Source organism: Astatotilapia calliptera, chromosome 3 (assembly GCF_900246225.1).
Source record: "Astatotilapia calliptera chromosome 3, fAstCal1.2, whole genome shotgun sequence".
Lineage (NCBI taxonomy): Eukaryota > Metazoa > Chordata > Actinopteri > Cichliformes > Cichlidae > Astatotilapia > Astatotilapia calliptera.
The window spans coordinates 19,783,755-19,799,540 of record NC_039304.1 but is presented as its reverse complement, the minus strand read 5'-3'; the positions used below and the strand labels follow the sequence as shown (position 1 = coordinate 19,799,540).

Here is a 15,786-nt window from a genome sequence, read left to right as displayed (position 1 = left end):
GTTTATGGTGGGTTAGTCATTAAGTCAGGTGTATTTGTTTAGCATGATACTGTGTTGTTGTGTTGTCATCATTCAAAGCACTCAAACACAGGGTGGGTGATGCAGAGTATAAATGAGTATATGAGTTCATTTTGTAGTTTGCTGCAGATGAGTAACATCAGCAACATTGGAAGAAAGAACTGTGGAGTTCACGGTCAAAAGTTTCAGTTGCTCAATCGCTGTGGACTTATGAACTGAAATTATCTTTTTTTTTATGTCAACACTATATCTGAAATCAGTGATAGCACTGAGTAGATTAGTTACATTAGGATAACAGACAGGTGATTGAATTACATGATTATTACTAGTTGATTAAGATTTTTGTTTTGCTAATTTCCTTAAATAAAATATCCTGTGTTCAAAAGTCTAAAGTATTAACTTTTTGTGTAACAGTAAAGGAAACCTTGTGAAGTATTACATCTCATCATTGGCTCTTACATGCTGCTCTTAGCACTTAAAGTAGTCTGTTCTTTTCTTGGCAGCTAAAGTAATAATCTAGTGAAACTACAACGAGCGAGAATCATTAAGGGGAGCGTAGCATTAATGCTGTTAATGGCTGCAGCTGACAAATCTGCAGTTTAAATCCACCTCTACGTCCAACAGCTCTGTGTCATATATCTGCTGATCAAATGTATCCTGAGCTCTGACTTCTCTGGTCTTAAAATCTTCTTTCCACTCACAGGAAAATCAAGTCCTGCAGCTGATGCAGCAGTTTATTCTGAAGTCACGTTAGGAAGCTTTCCTGGTAATTATGCTGCCATGCAGGATGAGTTATTCTTCAAGTTATTAAATGGCGAACATCCTGAAACTTGGACATTTCTGTTCTTTGTGTGTTTGTCTTACAGGTCAGTGAGGAGAGCTGCAGCAGCAAAAAGAAGCATTTTATGAATCCACTGTTGCTCCTCTGCTGCTCAAATATCAGACGCGCTCACTTTTTAGTGTTTATGAAGATGATATTGAATAATAATATGATATAGACTTGTTACTTTCGCTTAGCATAACACACACAAGGGTGTGTCCTGTTTCAGATCCAAGCTCTTTATATTCAGCTGATATTTTTTTTTAATATTCACTGTTGAACTTTTGTATAAAACTTTGAATGTATCCTGTTCCAACAGCAGTGAGAAAAAAGTTTGAAGCCTGTGATTTTTGTAGCTGATAGCAACGACTTAAAGTCAGCAGAGTTTCTTAGGAAGTGCTGGTGTGGACACCAACAAATACTTTTACTATTTGAGTTTAAAAATCTACATCATGTAAAAAGGAATTATCAACCTATGTTCTTCCACTTATTAATTCAGAATCACAGGAGCCTCTCCCAGCTGTAGCACACTGGGACAGTTCACCATTGTGTCACATGACTAACTCACAGAGACACACAAACATTCAGGCTCACAGTCACACCTACGACCACTCTAGAATCACAAGTTAACCTAACATGCAGGTCTCTGGACTGTGGGATGGAGCTGGAGTACCTGGAGAGGGGCCATGCAGACACGTGGAAAACCCATTCAATTATTATATTTTGCAGTTTTCCTTTTACTGTTTGCATGAAATTTTATTAAAGCAATTTAACAGGAGTAAAACAAAAGCAGATTCAAAAATAATCATCACAAAATAATCATCAAATCACATCAGTTATATATATCCAACATAATAGTCCAATTCCTTCTGAAAATTATAATCCACATGGTACAGATGAGCAGAGAGCGGCAAATAACACAGATCCAATTTGTAAGTCCACAGTTCTCTTGCCAACTTTTATCACATATTCAGCCATGATTTTAGTAAAGTAGCTGCTGAAGTCTCCTATAACCTGTTTCACTTCACCCAAGATCCTGTTCCAGTGGAGTTCTGTTGCACAAGGTGCTTTTGATAAGATGATGCAGCTCTTTGCAAGATAATGATATATTTAAAAAAAATAAAACAACATAAGAGTTTTTAAAGAAGAAAATGGTGAAAATTATGACCTGGCGAAATATGTCCCCTTGAAGAAACAGAACAACTTTGCACATCTATAGATAAAGATAACAACACAACACAAGAAACAAGCTTTTGTTTTTGAAAAGGACAGGAAATATAAACATCCAGTCAAAACCACAGGAGCTGTTTGAGGTTGGTGTAAGAAGGAAGGACACAGACAGGCCAATCAGAACATGCGTTGTAAAAAGGGATTTTTATATCTATATTAAACAGTGCTTCTCTTTCTTCTGCATTTCGTATTCCTGTGAAGTAAAGTTATTTGATTGTGGTAGAATGTCAAGGGCATGCTACATGGATGTAAACATGGCATCAAACTGAGATAACCGACCCAAATAAACCGTCATGTATGTTGTAGAGAGGACGACCAAAAACACAGAAGGAAGACTGGCACAAAACTAAGGAGAGGCAGCGACTAAATATACACAGAAGGATGATTAGAGGAGTGGAGACAGCTCAAGAAAATGAGACAGGGCTGAAGCCAATCGCCAATTGATGAGGCAAAGGAGGTAACATTTAAGGCAACAAAATAAAATAAAGCAGGAAATGTGAAAACTAAACAGGGAAAATGCAGACACATGGAGGACCTACATACGAATGAGTTGATGCAATAGGATAAAAGACTGAGGGTAGAATTAAAGTCCAAACATAACAGAGTTATACAGTTTTCTTCAGAGAATGAATGAAGTCTCAATTCTCCAAATCTATGAATTTAATTATTATATTTCTGCCAAACTGAGATGGATCTAGTGGCTTTGCTTGGGATACAGAAGAACTTATTGAATTTTTTTGTGGCTACACGCTCCTTTAAAATTGTGAAATTATTGATTGGCCTCCACAGAGAATGCTCTTTCCAAGTGCCCATCTACTTATCGGAGGGAAAAAAAAATATTAAAGTAGCATAGTAAGTCAGTGGATCCTGCTGCAGTCTCTTTTCATGTTGCTTCTAGATTTAAGAAAAAAAAACAACTTTTTATTCTTATTAAATTTTTCAATCTGTTTGTGCTAATTTTGCTTGACAGTTCCACTCGTATATCTCTTAAAGTGAGATTTTTCATTATTCATTTGACAATTCCATGACTGCCCCTCTTAAGCTGAAGTTCTGTTGATTTGCTACTCACATGTGACTCTCCAAGCTGGCAATTATAGCTTGATTTAAATCCTCATCATCTGAATCTCCATAAAGAGACGCCACGACAGTTAAATATGAAGACTAATCTTCATCATTAACACTCATGGCAGGGTTAACATGCAGCCTTCCTCACAGATGGTACTTCCATCACTTCCTTGTTTTGCTCTTCGTCTTTTACCAGCACTCCTGTCAATACAGTTGGTTTCAGTGCAGTCTTTTCTCTGTATGTTTTACTTTATAAATTGATTTATTGGGAGCAACACATATGTTAACAGAAAGAGGATTTTGCTGAAGCACACGGATCATTAAAGTCACAGCTTGCTGTCTTTATCAATATGTTTATTGCCTTGCTTGTGTTTGGACACAACCATTGACAGTCTGATATAATGAGTATCTTTCTTTGGAGTTTTGGAGGGCTTGTCTATGTTACTGCTTCACAGAACAGCTTCATCAAAATATAGTGATTGTCACAATGGCCAGCAGGGGTCACTGTGGAGAACACCTCGATAAACCTACAGCACAAATGCTCCAAATATTGTTTCACAGAGCACTTTTTACCCCGCACTGCCATCATGTGTCAGAATATACAGAGAACAGTCAAAGTCAGTGCTTCTGAATTATTTTCTGTGACACCCTCATTAGGAAAAAGAAAACATTTTGCGCTCCCCCCACTCTTCCCCACGACTATAAATAATATCGTTTGGCTATAAAATTGTTCCTGTAAGTACAATTGTAACATTGTATCCTTATTGACATTAAAGAAAAAAGAAAATTATAGATCAACTTCAGCGCTACATACGCTTCGCCATATTTCCTCGTCTTAACTTTCGGGAGACTTTTGTTTGTCTCTTATCTCGACTCTCTCTGCACCTTTGTTTTCATTCGCTTCCGCTTATCCTTTCCAGGGTCGCGGAGGGTGCTGGAGCCTATCCCAGCTGTCATAGGGCGAGAGGCGGGGTACACCCTGGACAGGTCGCCAGTCTGTCGCAGGGCTAACACATAGAGACACAGACAACCAGTTGCACTCGCATTCACTCACAGATTCACACCTATGGGCAATTTAGATTGACCAATTAACTTATCCCCACTAACTGCATGTCTTTGGACGATGGAAGGAAGCCGGAGTACCTGGAGGGAACCCACGCAAACACGGGGAGAACATGGAAACTCCACACAGAAAGACCCCGGCCTGATGGTGGAATTGAACTCAGGACCTTCTTGCTGTGCGGCAACAGTGCTAAACACCGTGCCGCCTTTGTTTTCGTCCCTTTTAATTATTTGCAATGGTTTGTATGCTGCACTTCATATTTCCTGCTCTGTGCTGTGTGTGCGCATGCTTGGTACTGTAGTGGATGTGGACTTACACTTTATTGTAGTATAGCAGAAAAGCATGTTCTCCAGAAGGTAGCAACATGCTAAAGCATACTTTGTCCTTTTTGACTCTGATGAGGATCAAATTTGACAAAATTAACATGTGAGTAACTATGCTGTCCTCACTAAAGTTTGTTGCAAGCAACGTAATTTCAGCTATACAGCTAGCTTAACATTCTTTATTCCCAGCACTTCATCCTCCAAGAAACAGGCCGATATTGTGGACTTTAATGCTTTGGACCCGGTCGGAGCAGGCACGCTCCGTTTTGCGTAACTATTTTTAAATCCCGGTAGAACTGAAACCACATAAGCTAGCGCAATAATTTTCTTTGCATATGAAACCGGAGGAGTTGTACTTACATCTTATGCCATCAGCTTGTCCTAGGTCACGGTTTCCTTCCACATATAGCTTTGCAAAAATTGCATAAAAAGCACTTGCAGCAACAAAAACATAATATTTGCCGGTCCGATCAGCTGTTTGTAACACTTCCTACGTTGGAATAGACATCAGCGCGAACTATCGCAAGTCCTGCCCGAAACCGGAAGTGACGTCGTTTTTGCGGAAATGTAGTTTTTACCTTCAGGGCCTTATAAGCCTATACTTGTCAGGGGTTGTGTGTGGAGGCGTGGAAGAGATGACCCACACGCAGGACTCACGGTGCAGAAATGATGAGGATTTATTGGAGCGGGTGAATGAACAAAACAGGAACGGAAGAACTGACTAGCTGACTGAAAGACTGAGTGGCTGGCTGAATAACTGAGCACTAACAGGAATGACAACATAACATCAATGACACGACAAGGGCTGAAGGGAAGAGAGGGCTTAAATACATGACTAACAATGACAACGATTGGAGACAGGTGAGTGAACAGCTGAACATAATGAACTAATGATAAATGGGAAGAGGACTGAACATAATGCACACAGACCAAGGCTAACACAATAAAACAGGAAGTGGAACAGGCAGTAGATAAACAGTGAACGTGAACTGAAAATACTCGGTCAACGATCCAGAAACCCTGACAATACTGGTGTTTTTAAGAGTCATGTTTGACTTTATGACTTTCTGAATAGTTTCTGGGATGCTTAGAACTCAAATTGCACTGCTGGAAATAGTTTATTTTGATGCATATGATTTTTTTTGCAAATTTGCATTAAAATAATTATTTTCGTTTTTCCTGCAGTATATAAAAATTGGTGTATTTCAAAAATAAAACTATGAAGACACTCAAAATAAATTTCCTGTGTTGGGAAACTATTTTGTGCAACTTTTTTGTATTTACAGTTTTGAGGGATAAGCCTCTTAAATTTCTCCAAGTAGAAATATATGTTAAAAAAACAAAAACGATTTTTTTTGTAGTTTATTGCATTTTTTTTGCAATTTATGTAATTACTATGCACTTAATGCATATTATTAAAATTTGGGCTATAATGGTTGCATTGACGTATAGCAACTTGAAATGCTCCCAAAAATTGCACTACAGCATATAAAAATATAATAGGAACCCCAGGATTGCAGAAATTGCCATCAGATTACAATTTTTTCACTGCAGCAAAAGAGCACACCAGTGATGTGCGAATAATGAACAAACCTTTCAATACTCGAGAATCACTTTACTGACTCGTGAATCATGATTCACAAGCCCAACTGACTCATTCACTGACTCATCCCTGTTACTGTTAGCAAACTAATTTCACTAGTAGAAATATATCTAGCTTATCATTAAAATTGTGGGAAAAAACAACAGCCAGTTTCTTAACAAAAACATTTCTGCTCTGGGATGGAAGAAAAACCCATGAGTAGAAAGCTCACATCAAGACAATAGCTCAAAAGTTCACAGTAGCATCGCTCTGCTAACGTGCTAACAGCACATTTTAGTTACTCACCCCTTCCCTTCATGGGAGCTAATGTCCTGTGCTGAATCGTAGCATGAACGAATCACTCACTCATTCACTCACTACCTCCCTTCCTGTGCTGAATCATAGCACGAACGAATCACTTAGGCTGTATCCCAATTCAGGGTCTGTAGCCTTAAAGTACGCATTTCAAGGCCGATTACGTCACAGCGGCGCGCCGAAGGCTGTCCCAATTCAAAGGCTGCTCGAAATGCGGCCCTGAAATGCGTCCTTCATTTCCCTGAATTTTAAGGCTGTGGCAGTGTAGACTTCATGGCCCAACATATCCCAGAATGCATAGCGCGGCGGTGGGTGTAGATAATTTTGCCGAAAAAAAACGGCGGATGAGGGGCGGCCGAAGAGTAAACTTTAAGTAAGTACTGAATATTATGTCACTTATTTATGTGCAAATGTTTAATAACGAAGAACATTAAAACATTACTGTTGGCCACATGTCGGCAAAGTTATGTGACATTAGTGACGTTTGTACTAACTTGGTTTTAAGGCCTTTACTTTAAAATATACGCCGTTCAATAGCTGACCTTAATCTTACAGAGAATGATCAAAGCTCATGTAGAAACAAATAAACAAATGAACAAAAGATTTTCTCCTTCATTTCTGTCAAACAAAGCTGTCTGACACGTTTCCAGCTGTTAGTATCATGGTTGCTAGGCAACCTGGGCAGCGCAACGGAGGCTAGACCGTCCCATTTCACAAGCCTCGCACTTCCGGCCTTAGCGGTCTTTGAGTACGTGGCCCTTGAGGATCGTTGAGGCTGCGTACTTTAAGGCTGCAGACCCTGAATTGGGATACAGCCTTAGGACTAGGGATGGGTATCGTTTAGGTTTTATCCGATACCGGTGCCAAACCGGTACTTTTGAAACGGTGCCGGTGCTTAAACGGTGCTTAAAGAATGGAGAACACAAAATTGGTCCAAAAACCTCTCATGTTCAGCTGTTTCCCTCTTTTTCTTTGGTCATTTTAGCCTTTTTGGCCAGGGTGAAGGGAGTATCTGCCATCAAACAAGAAAACAGCCGCATGTAGCTATGATGATGTTTGCTAGTTCACCTTACATGCATTAATGTAATAACGTGATTAGCCTACTCAACGTAAATTGCCATCATCATCCGTCATCATTTCTGCTACACTGGCAGGGCTAGGAGCCAGGACTCTCCTCTTCGTGTTTTTGGGGGATGTTGCTCCAGGTCCGATAACAGGCAACCCACCCGCAGTAGATGTGCACGGTGTGAGGTCTCGCAGCAAGCTATCAAATACGGCGCATTTCTCGGCTTTTAAAAAAAATGCTATGCGTCGCCAGGTGTTTCGTCAGATTTGAGGTGTTACCTCCTTTGACAGTATCACAGTATCAGCTTAAAGCCCTTGTTGCAGGCTGCTGAGTTTGCATATTTTGCTGTGAAGTACAGCCAGACTTTTGACCGCTTCGCCTTGGGCATTTTTAATCTGGAGCTCTGCTCTAAAAGAACGTACGTACCTGGACCCGCCTACTATCCTCGGAAACGTAAAATGATTGGCTAGAATCTAAAGTGTATCACAGCTCAGGAAAAAAAAAGCACCGAAATAAAGCACCTAAATGTGCGCTGCTTTTCGGTCTGGTTACTACCGTTTGTGTCAGAACCGGTGCCATCATGGCACCGGACACCGGTACCCATCCCTACTTAGGACTCACTCACAGCTTCTTCTTCTACTTCTTGGTTGGCAACTGACATTAAGGTGCATTACTGCCCCCTGGCTCACAGCTCAGTGGATGCTCACGCTACAGTCAGTCTACACTTTGTTTGTTTTGCAAAGATAATAAGCAGGCTAAAGGAAAAAATATATGAACTCAGTTCCACCACCATTAAAAAAACTACAGTGTCTGACTCGCAATCTGCTGTTGCAATAATGTAAGTAAAATAATCATAAATTTGCTATTTCACTAAATTATTTAGATGAGAATATATATATTTGACACATTTAAGGAAAATACTAATAAAATAAAATAAATAAAATAAAACAAATGTTCCCTTTAGAAATCTTATTTTTTGTGCTCTTTTTTCCTCTATAAAATAGTTGTTTTTCATTGTTAATCACTCATCTTAGAAGTAGGATTTATATGTAAAGAGAAACAAATTAAATTTGAGTGAATATGTAAATTTCTTGCACTCTCTGGGCAACTGACTCAGTGAGTCAAATGACTCAAAAAACTCGATTCATTTTGGTGAGTGACTCATTCAAACTCGATTCAGTAAAAAGAATCGAATTTACCATCACCAGCGCACACTACTTCCTGTAGACAACTTTCTCTACAAAAAAAAAAGAAGACATTGTGCTCCATTACCACTAGGTGGTAGTAACACTTCTAAACAACTATAACATGTCCATTCCATGACAGTAACATTTAAGACTTTAGTGACTGAGACTATAAACATATCCAGAAAATGTTTCATGATGTTTGAAACTCTGACCTGAAAGAATAGGTCACTTTTCAAAAAGACATGACTGATAGAAAATATTGTATGAGCTATTTGTTTGTATAACTGCAAGTAAACACACAGCTACAAGCTTATCTGGATTTGTAGTGTGATAGTGTCAGAGCTGACAAGCAGGGAGGTGCAGACTAGGAAGAAGAAAGGAGAGGAGATAAAGAATAAAGACACAGAGATAGAGAAATGAGGTGGAAATACAAGAAAAGATAAAAAAAGAAAAGAAAAAAAGAACAAAGCTGAAGTAAAGCATGATGGGTCACCACCTGCTGCATGTGTAACAAAATACAGTCCAAAAACAAACAACCCCCTTGAAAGAGAGTAGAAGGAAGAAGGGGCTCCCCAGACAGAGCACCCAGACGGGCCATTGGAGTCCAAACACCTTCTTTATTCTGTTCCTCAATAAATCATGTTCATTCTTTCTAACAATGTGTCCTTATTGAAATTAAAGTCAGCTTTGTTTGGTACTCTGAGTCCTGCTCTGCATGTGGGTCTACTTTTTGAACTGACTCTGAGCAGAATCACATAATTCTGCTGGTAACATATAGTGTTCAACACAAACATCATTAATACAGTGTTTATATCATTATTTCACATCATCTGTTTGTATCCTTTTATAGTGTTTACATGTAGTCAGATGGCAAGATGTCAAAGCAACACAAAGAATTCAGAATAAATGAGTTTGTGCTTCGTTTTAAATAGCAACAGATAATAAATGTAACTATGAATTTATTTGCTGTCTTTGTTACTTTACTTTGTGAACCATGAAGGTCTTTAGTCTCACTTCAGCCACACACTGAGTCGTTTCCTGTGTTTGGGTCTCCACCAAACTTAAAACCAGAATTTAACCACAAGTTGTGAACATTCACAGATCAAAGGAGCCTTTTCACTGCATGATAACATTTGTGCTAACTGTGAAATACATCTACATGTTTGCATACAGAGACTCATAAACAAAGAAAAAAACAAATGAATTAAAAAGACTTCATAGAAAATAAAAGCAGAAAAGGATGCTTTCATATTTCTACTCGCAGTGACTCCCAGTCTGCCAGAAAAGCAATAATGCAGTGTGACAATGATCCACAGGAAACTGCAAAAATCACAGAAGAGCTTTAAAGAAGAAAATGGCAAACAAATAAATAAATATGACAACAGAACAGCTTTGTATGTTACAGAGAAAGATGTCAACAAAAGAAACAAACTTCTATGTTTGCAGTGGACAGGAAATGTAAACCTGTCACCTAACTGCTGTGGTCAAAGCTAAAGGAGCTGTTTGAGTTTTGTGTAAAAGGGAAGGAAGCACAGAGAGACCAATCAGATGAAGAAACTGCAGAAAAACTCTTGTTGTATCTAAACTAAACACAACTTCTTTTTTCTTCATCTTCTTTGTTCAAACTAAAACTCTTTGTGCAGCAGGCTGGATGTGACGATGGGGCAATCTTTGCTCTGCACGATGGGCTTTTTCTGTAAGTACACGTCTGACATTGTTTGAATGGCACTGACTCATTAACAGAAGCTTTACTTTATATTTATTTGGATTTAATCAGTTGTATAATGTCTACTGAGCTTTTATTTATTTATCATTTTAGTGCTCAGTACTGTCATCTATGGAAATGCTGAAGGTAAGAAATGCTGTTTTTCTTGCAGTTCGCATATGCAGCTGTTATTACTGACCATTCAAACAGATCACAGTACTGAGTCTTATTTAGAGCTACAGCTATTGCTTATTTTAGTAATCAAGTGTTGTATTGATTTTCAACTGATTAATCAAGTAAATGGATAAGAAATACTTACTATACTATAATAATTTGTATGAATAAATATTCAAAAGGTACATTATATTGCCAAATGTCACTCAGCCATCCAAATCATTGAATTCTCAGTGAGACCTGCGGCTCGTCCATGGCCACAGGTGTATAAAATCAAGCATGTAGGCATGCAGGCTGCTTCTACAAACATCTTTGAAAGAATGAGTCGCTCTCAGGAGCTCAGTGAATTCCAGCGTGGCACTGTGATATGATGCCACCTGTGTCCAATTTTGTCACTACTAAATATTTCACAGTCAGTTGTTAGTGGTATTATAGCAAAGTAGAAGTGATTGGGAACGACAGCAACGCATGAAGTGGTAGGTTAAGTAAAACCACACAGAGGGGTTAGTGGATACTGATACGTGCAGCGGTCTCCAACTTTCTACTGAGTCAATCACTACAGACCTCCAAACTTTATGTGGCCTTCAGATTAGCTCAAGAAGAGAACGTACAGAACTTCATGAATGGGTTTCCATGGTTAAGCAGCTCCAAGTCTTGAGCACGCTTCATCTGAACTCTAGAGCAGTGGAGATGTGTTCTCTGGAGTAACGAATCACACTTCTCTATCTGGCAATCTGATAATGAGTGTGGTTTTGGCAGCTTCCAGGGTAACAGCACTTGTCTCACTGCACTGTGCCAAGTGCAAAGTTAGGTGGAGGGGGGATTATGGTGTGGGGCTGTTTATCAGGAGTTAGTTCCAGTGAAAAAAACTCTTAATGCTTCAGCATACCGAGACATTTTGGACAATTTCATGTTGTTGGCTGCAATGAAGAAAAGCACATCAGCATTCTGAAGTTTGCTGCTGAAAACAGATGTTATGACGGTGCAGAATAATAATTCAGTGTCCAACCTAACAGGCTCAGGTCAGGTCAGAGTTTTACTGGCCCATGTATATTTTTATTGGCCTATCCCTGCCTATCAGTAGAAAGTGCGAAGGTTTGTTTTTCTTCATGTTGCAGCTGGTGGATCAGGTGTTGTGTTGAAGGGCTCTGTCCGCGGTCTTTTATGGTGATTATAATAAGAGGCGCTGCTGTTCTGGACCCTAGAAAAATGTTTTCTTTCTACCTGAGCTCACAGTCTCTGTAACAGCTGGGCCTTTTTGCTCTTTGTAGTGTGTTAGTATAGACAGTCCTCTATACTAAAACATGCCAGCGTCATTGTCACTGCTTCTGTTGTGTTATCAGTCTTTTTGTGTTGACTGTGGGCTGTGTGGGCTTAATGCCATCATACTCTTTATTCACACATTCAATTCAATTCAATTCAATTCAATTTTATTTATATAGCGCCAAATCACAACAAAAGTCGCCTCAAGGCGCTTCATAGATACAGAGAAAAACCCAACAATCATATGACCCCCTATGAGCAAGCACTTTGGCGACAGTGGGAAGGAAAAACTCCCTTTTACCAGGAAGAAACCTCCGGCAGAACCAGGCTCAGGGAGGGGCGGCCATCTGCTGCGACCGGTTGGGGTGAGAGAAGGAAGACAGGATAAAGACATGCTGTGGAAGAGAGACAGAGGTTAATAACAGATATGATTCAATGCAGAGAGGTCTATTAATACATAGTGAGTGAGAAAGGTGACTGGAAAGGAAAAACTCAATGCATCATGGGAATCCCCCGGCAGCCTACATCTATTGCAGCATAACTAAGGGAGGATCCAGGGTCACCTGGTCCAGCCCTAACTATATGCTTTAGCAAAAAGGAAAGTTTTAAGCCTAATCTTAAAAGTAGAGATAGTGTCTGTCTCCCGAATCCAAACTGGAAGCTGGTTCCACAGAAGAGGGGCCTGAAAACTGAAGGCTCTCCCTCCCATTCTACTTTTAAATACTCTAGGAACAACAAGTAGGCCTGCAGAGCGAGAGCGGAGCGCTCTAATAGGGTGATACGGTACTACAAGGTCATTAAGATAAGATGGGGCCTGATTATTTAAGACCTTGTATGTGAGGAGCAGGATTTTGAATTCAATTCTGGATTTAACAGGAAGCCAATGAAGGGAAGCCAAAACAGGAGAAATATGCTCTCTCTTTCTAGTCCCTGTCAGGACTCTTGCTGCAGCATTTTGGATTAGCTGAAGGCTTTTCAGTGAGTTTTTTGGACATCCTGATAATAATGAATTACAGTAGTCCAGCCTGGAAGTAATAAATGCATGAACTAACATGTGAGCCTGCTGCAGGTTTTCTACTGCAGGTCTGTTTTTATTCACAAATTTGAGTAAAACGTTGTGCTGACAACCGAGTGTTACACAGTCATCAAGCGTGGGAGGAACAAATTTGTGTTGAAGATTTTTTAAAATAATAAAGTTATTTTAATTACTCAATGAATAGCTGAATGTTATTGCTGTGTAAATTCTTACACTGTTATACATTTAAACTTCCATGGTGTGCTGTCTGCCTCAGTGTCCTCTGGAAATACCTCTAAAAGCTGTCAAATTTAAAAAAGAACAAGGCTTCACACACACAACTAGGTGACAGTTGTGTATATATATATATATATATATATATATATATATATATATATATATATAAAAACAAAACACCCAGCACGCCCCTGCGGGCGGTTTATCCTTCAAGCTCGGGTCCTCTACCAGAGGCCTGGGAGCTTGAGGGTCCTGCGCAGTATCTTAGCTGTTCCCAGGACTGCGCTCTTCTGGACAGAGATCTCCGATGTTGTTCCCGGGATCTGCTGGAGCCACTCGCCTAGCTTGGGAGTCACCGCACCTAGTGCTCCGATTACCACGGGGACCACCGTTACGGTAAATAATAGAAAAATAGGATCATGGCCAAGCTTGAAACCTGGATCCCCCGTAGCCGGTTACCAAGATTACGTGAAGTACCCTCAGAAGGTCTGCTAGATGATGTTAATGCAGCACTACGGACAATACCTACAGCCACGATATATATATATATATATATATATATATATATATATATATTAGGGGTGAAACGATACACAAAATTCACGGTTCGGTTCGGTTCGGTTCGATACTTTGGTATCACGGTTCGATATTTTTTCGATACAAAATAAAATGTTCATGCCTTTTTAATTTGTCATTTATTAAAATTATAAATATATATTTTAACTCAAAAGTACAGTTTTTAAATTTAACCCTAACCCTTGTGCGTGTTTTTTATTTTGACAGCGAATGCGCACCTGTGGACCACTTATGTGCAGCCCTGGTTATTTAGCTCGTCATATTGCAGCCACAGAAATTCTTTTGTCCATGAAACCATAAAGCTGCACTTTCTTTTTGCCTTATAGTCTGATTTGTCATAACTTCTCCGTTTTGTGGTAAGCTTTTCTTTGGCTGTCACTTCTTCACCCTGACCTGTCTTATTTGGCTCAGCAGAACTAAAATATATATCCTGTTGCTTTTACACACGCACTCACATAACGCTCAGCGATTCTCTGCGCGATCAACCTCTCACATGTTTAAGCTTGCTGCGGGAGATTTCACTTGTCATGTTTGCATAGTAAGCTAACGATTAATAAGACAATGTCAGAGGAATTGGTGCACAAATTATCATCACTCACAGATCAGTGCTGTCGCTCTCTATACACAGTTCACGCGATTGCAAAGTGAAAGCAAAAAACAAGCGCAAATTCAAACGCGATTTCAATATGTCACATATTGACAGTGGCTCACCGATGCCAATGACATAATTACCCAGCTACATTTCCGAAAGACTGCAAAAGCATTGACATATATTTTTCCTTCCTACAATAGCCGGACGGGCAGGGCAGAGATAGATTTTGGTAGCCCGACTGGAAAAATCTCTAGCCCCAGGACGTCGGGCTAGCGATTTTGCGAGCCCTGTATCTGATTGAGGAATCACTCATCTTTGGAAAAGAGAGTTTATTACAGAGAAATGTCTCTTTCCAAAATAAAAGCTATACTATCCGCTTCTTCTGGGCTATATTCTCAGCAGCATATTAAACATATCAGGTCCCCATGAGGAGAATCATGTGCTAACGGCTGTCTATATGACTCGGGTAAAGTTTGTAACATGCATGCTTGTTGTTTTTGTCATCTTTCACTTGTCTTTGCACTAGGATGATGTCGGCATAAATGTTCAGTCATATTCGTTGTGTTCCCACTAGTGCTTTCAGGTTAACCTCGTTAAAATGACCTTAACGCCACAACACGGCAAATCTCCATTAACGAGCTACCCCTGATAGCCCCGTGCATGGGGCTAGACAGCCAACACGTTAACGAGCTAACTGCGCTAACACACTAGTTCCCACCCATGTAATTGAGCATTGCGTGGCACATCCAACATACTGTTTTACTTTAGTCCATGACGTGCTTACCTTCAGGGTCATACGTCACATGAAAACCAAAATAATTCCAAACGCCAGATCTGAATGAGGGTGGGGGAGGTTCAATTTGCCATGTTGCAAGGAGAGCTTAACTTCTGTCTCGCTAGCTTGCCCTGCGCTCTTCCTTCTGACTATGCTGTCTGTGTGGAGCGCTCAGTGGATCTGCGCTCGACAGTGCAGCCTAGGCGGAGTAGTCGAACGCAGATTCACTGAGCGCTCCACACAGACAGCATCGTCAGAAGGAAAGTTGATAAAATTAATTACAAATGTTGTATTGTTCGATACATATGCGTACCGAACCGAAAGCACTGTATCGAACGGTTCAATATCGATACGAATATCGTTGCACCCCTAATATATATATATGTGTATATTATATGAATGACGCCTCAGGAAATCACATGATAGGGTGGGGTTAGGTTTCACAATGAGCTCACCCGAAACCTTGGCTGATTGTGACCTACACCCGTTTTCACACTTTGGCTCGTGTGATTAGATAGAGGATCATCAGGGGGTCAATTGTCCCTCTTGGGTTAGGGCTTAAATCTGGGACTCTCCACTTCAAGCAACCTAAAGAAGCCCAGACACTTTTCTTTCCAAGCTCCTTAGACTAAATGTTACATGAATTAATCAATATTTGAAATAGTCCTTAATTAAATATATAAATAACGATTAAATGTCAATTAATTTCATTTTAAACATTTATTTATTTATTTCCCATTTTGATTAATTAATGGTGTATTTAATTAATGCTTTTTGACA

The 15,786-nt window shown here is 39.7% G+C and overlaps 1 protein-coding gene across 2 annotated transcripts in view; it reads left to right on the top strand.

Moving 5' to 3' along the window:
• LOC113018834 (obscurin-like) overlaps positions 1-15,786 on the top strand; it is a 159,194-nt gene that overhangs the window by 62,821 nt on the left and 80,587 nt on the right. The window contains exons 17-18 of one of the 2 annotated variants that reach the window (XM_026162233.1): positions 722-784; positions 885-2,247. The exons of the other annotated variant lie outside the window; for it this stretch is intronic. Of the exons in view, the coding sequence (XP_026018018.1) occupies positions 722-784; positions 885-892 (71 nt within the window). The 3' untranslated portion in view covers positions 893-2,247. Of the gene's footprint in view, positions 1-721; positions 785-884; positions 2,248-15,786 lie in introns of those variants that run through there. 2 annotated transcript variants of the gene reach the window in all.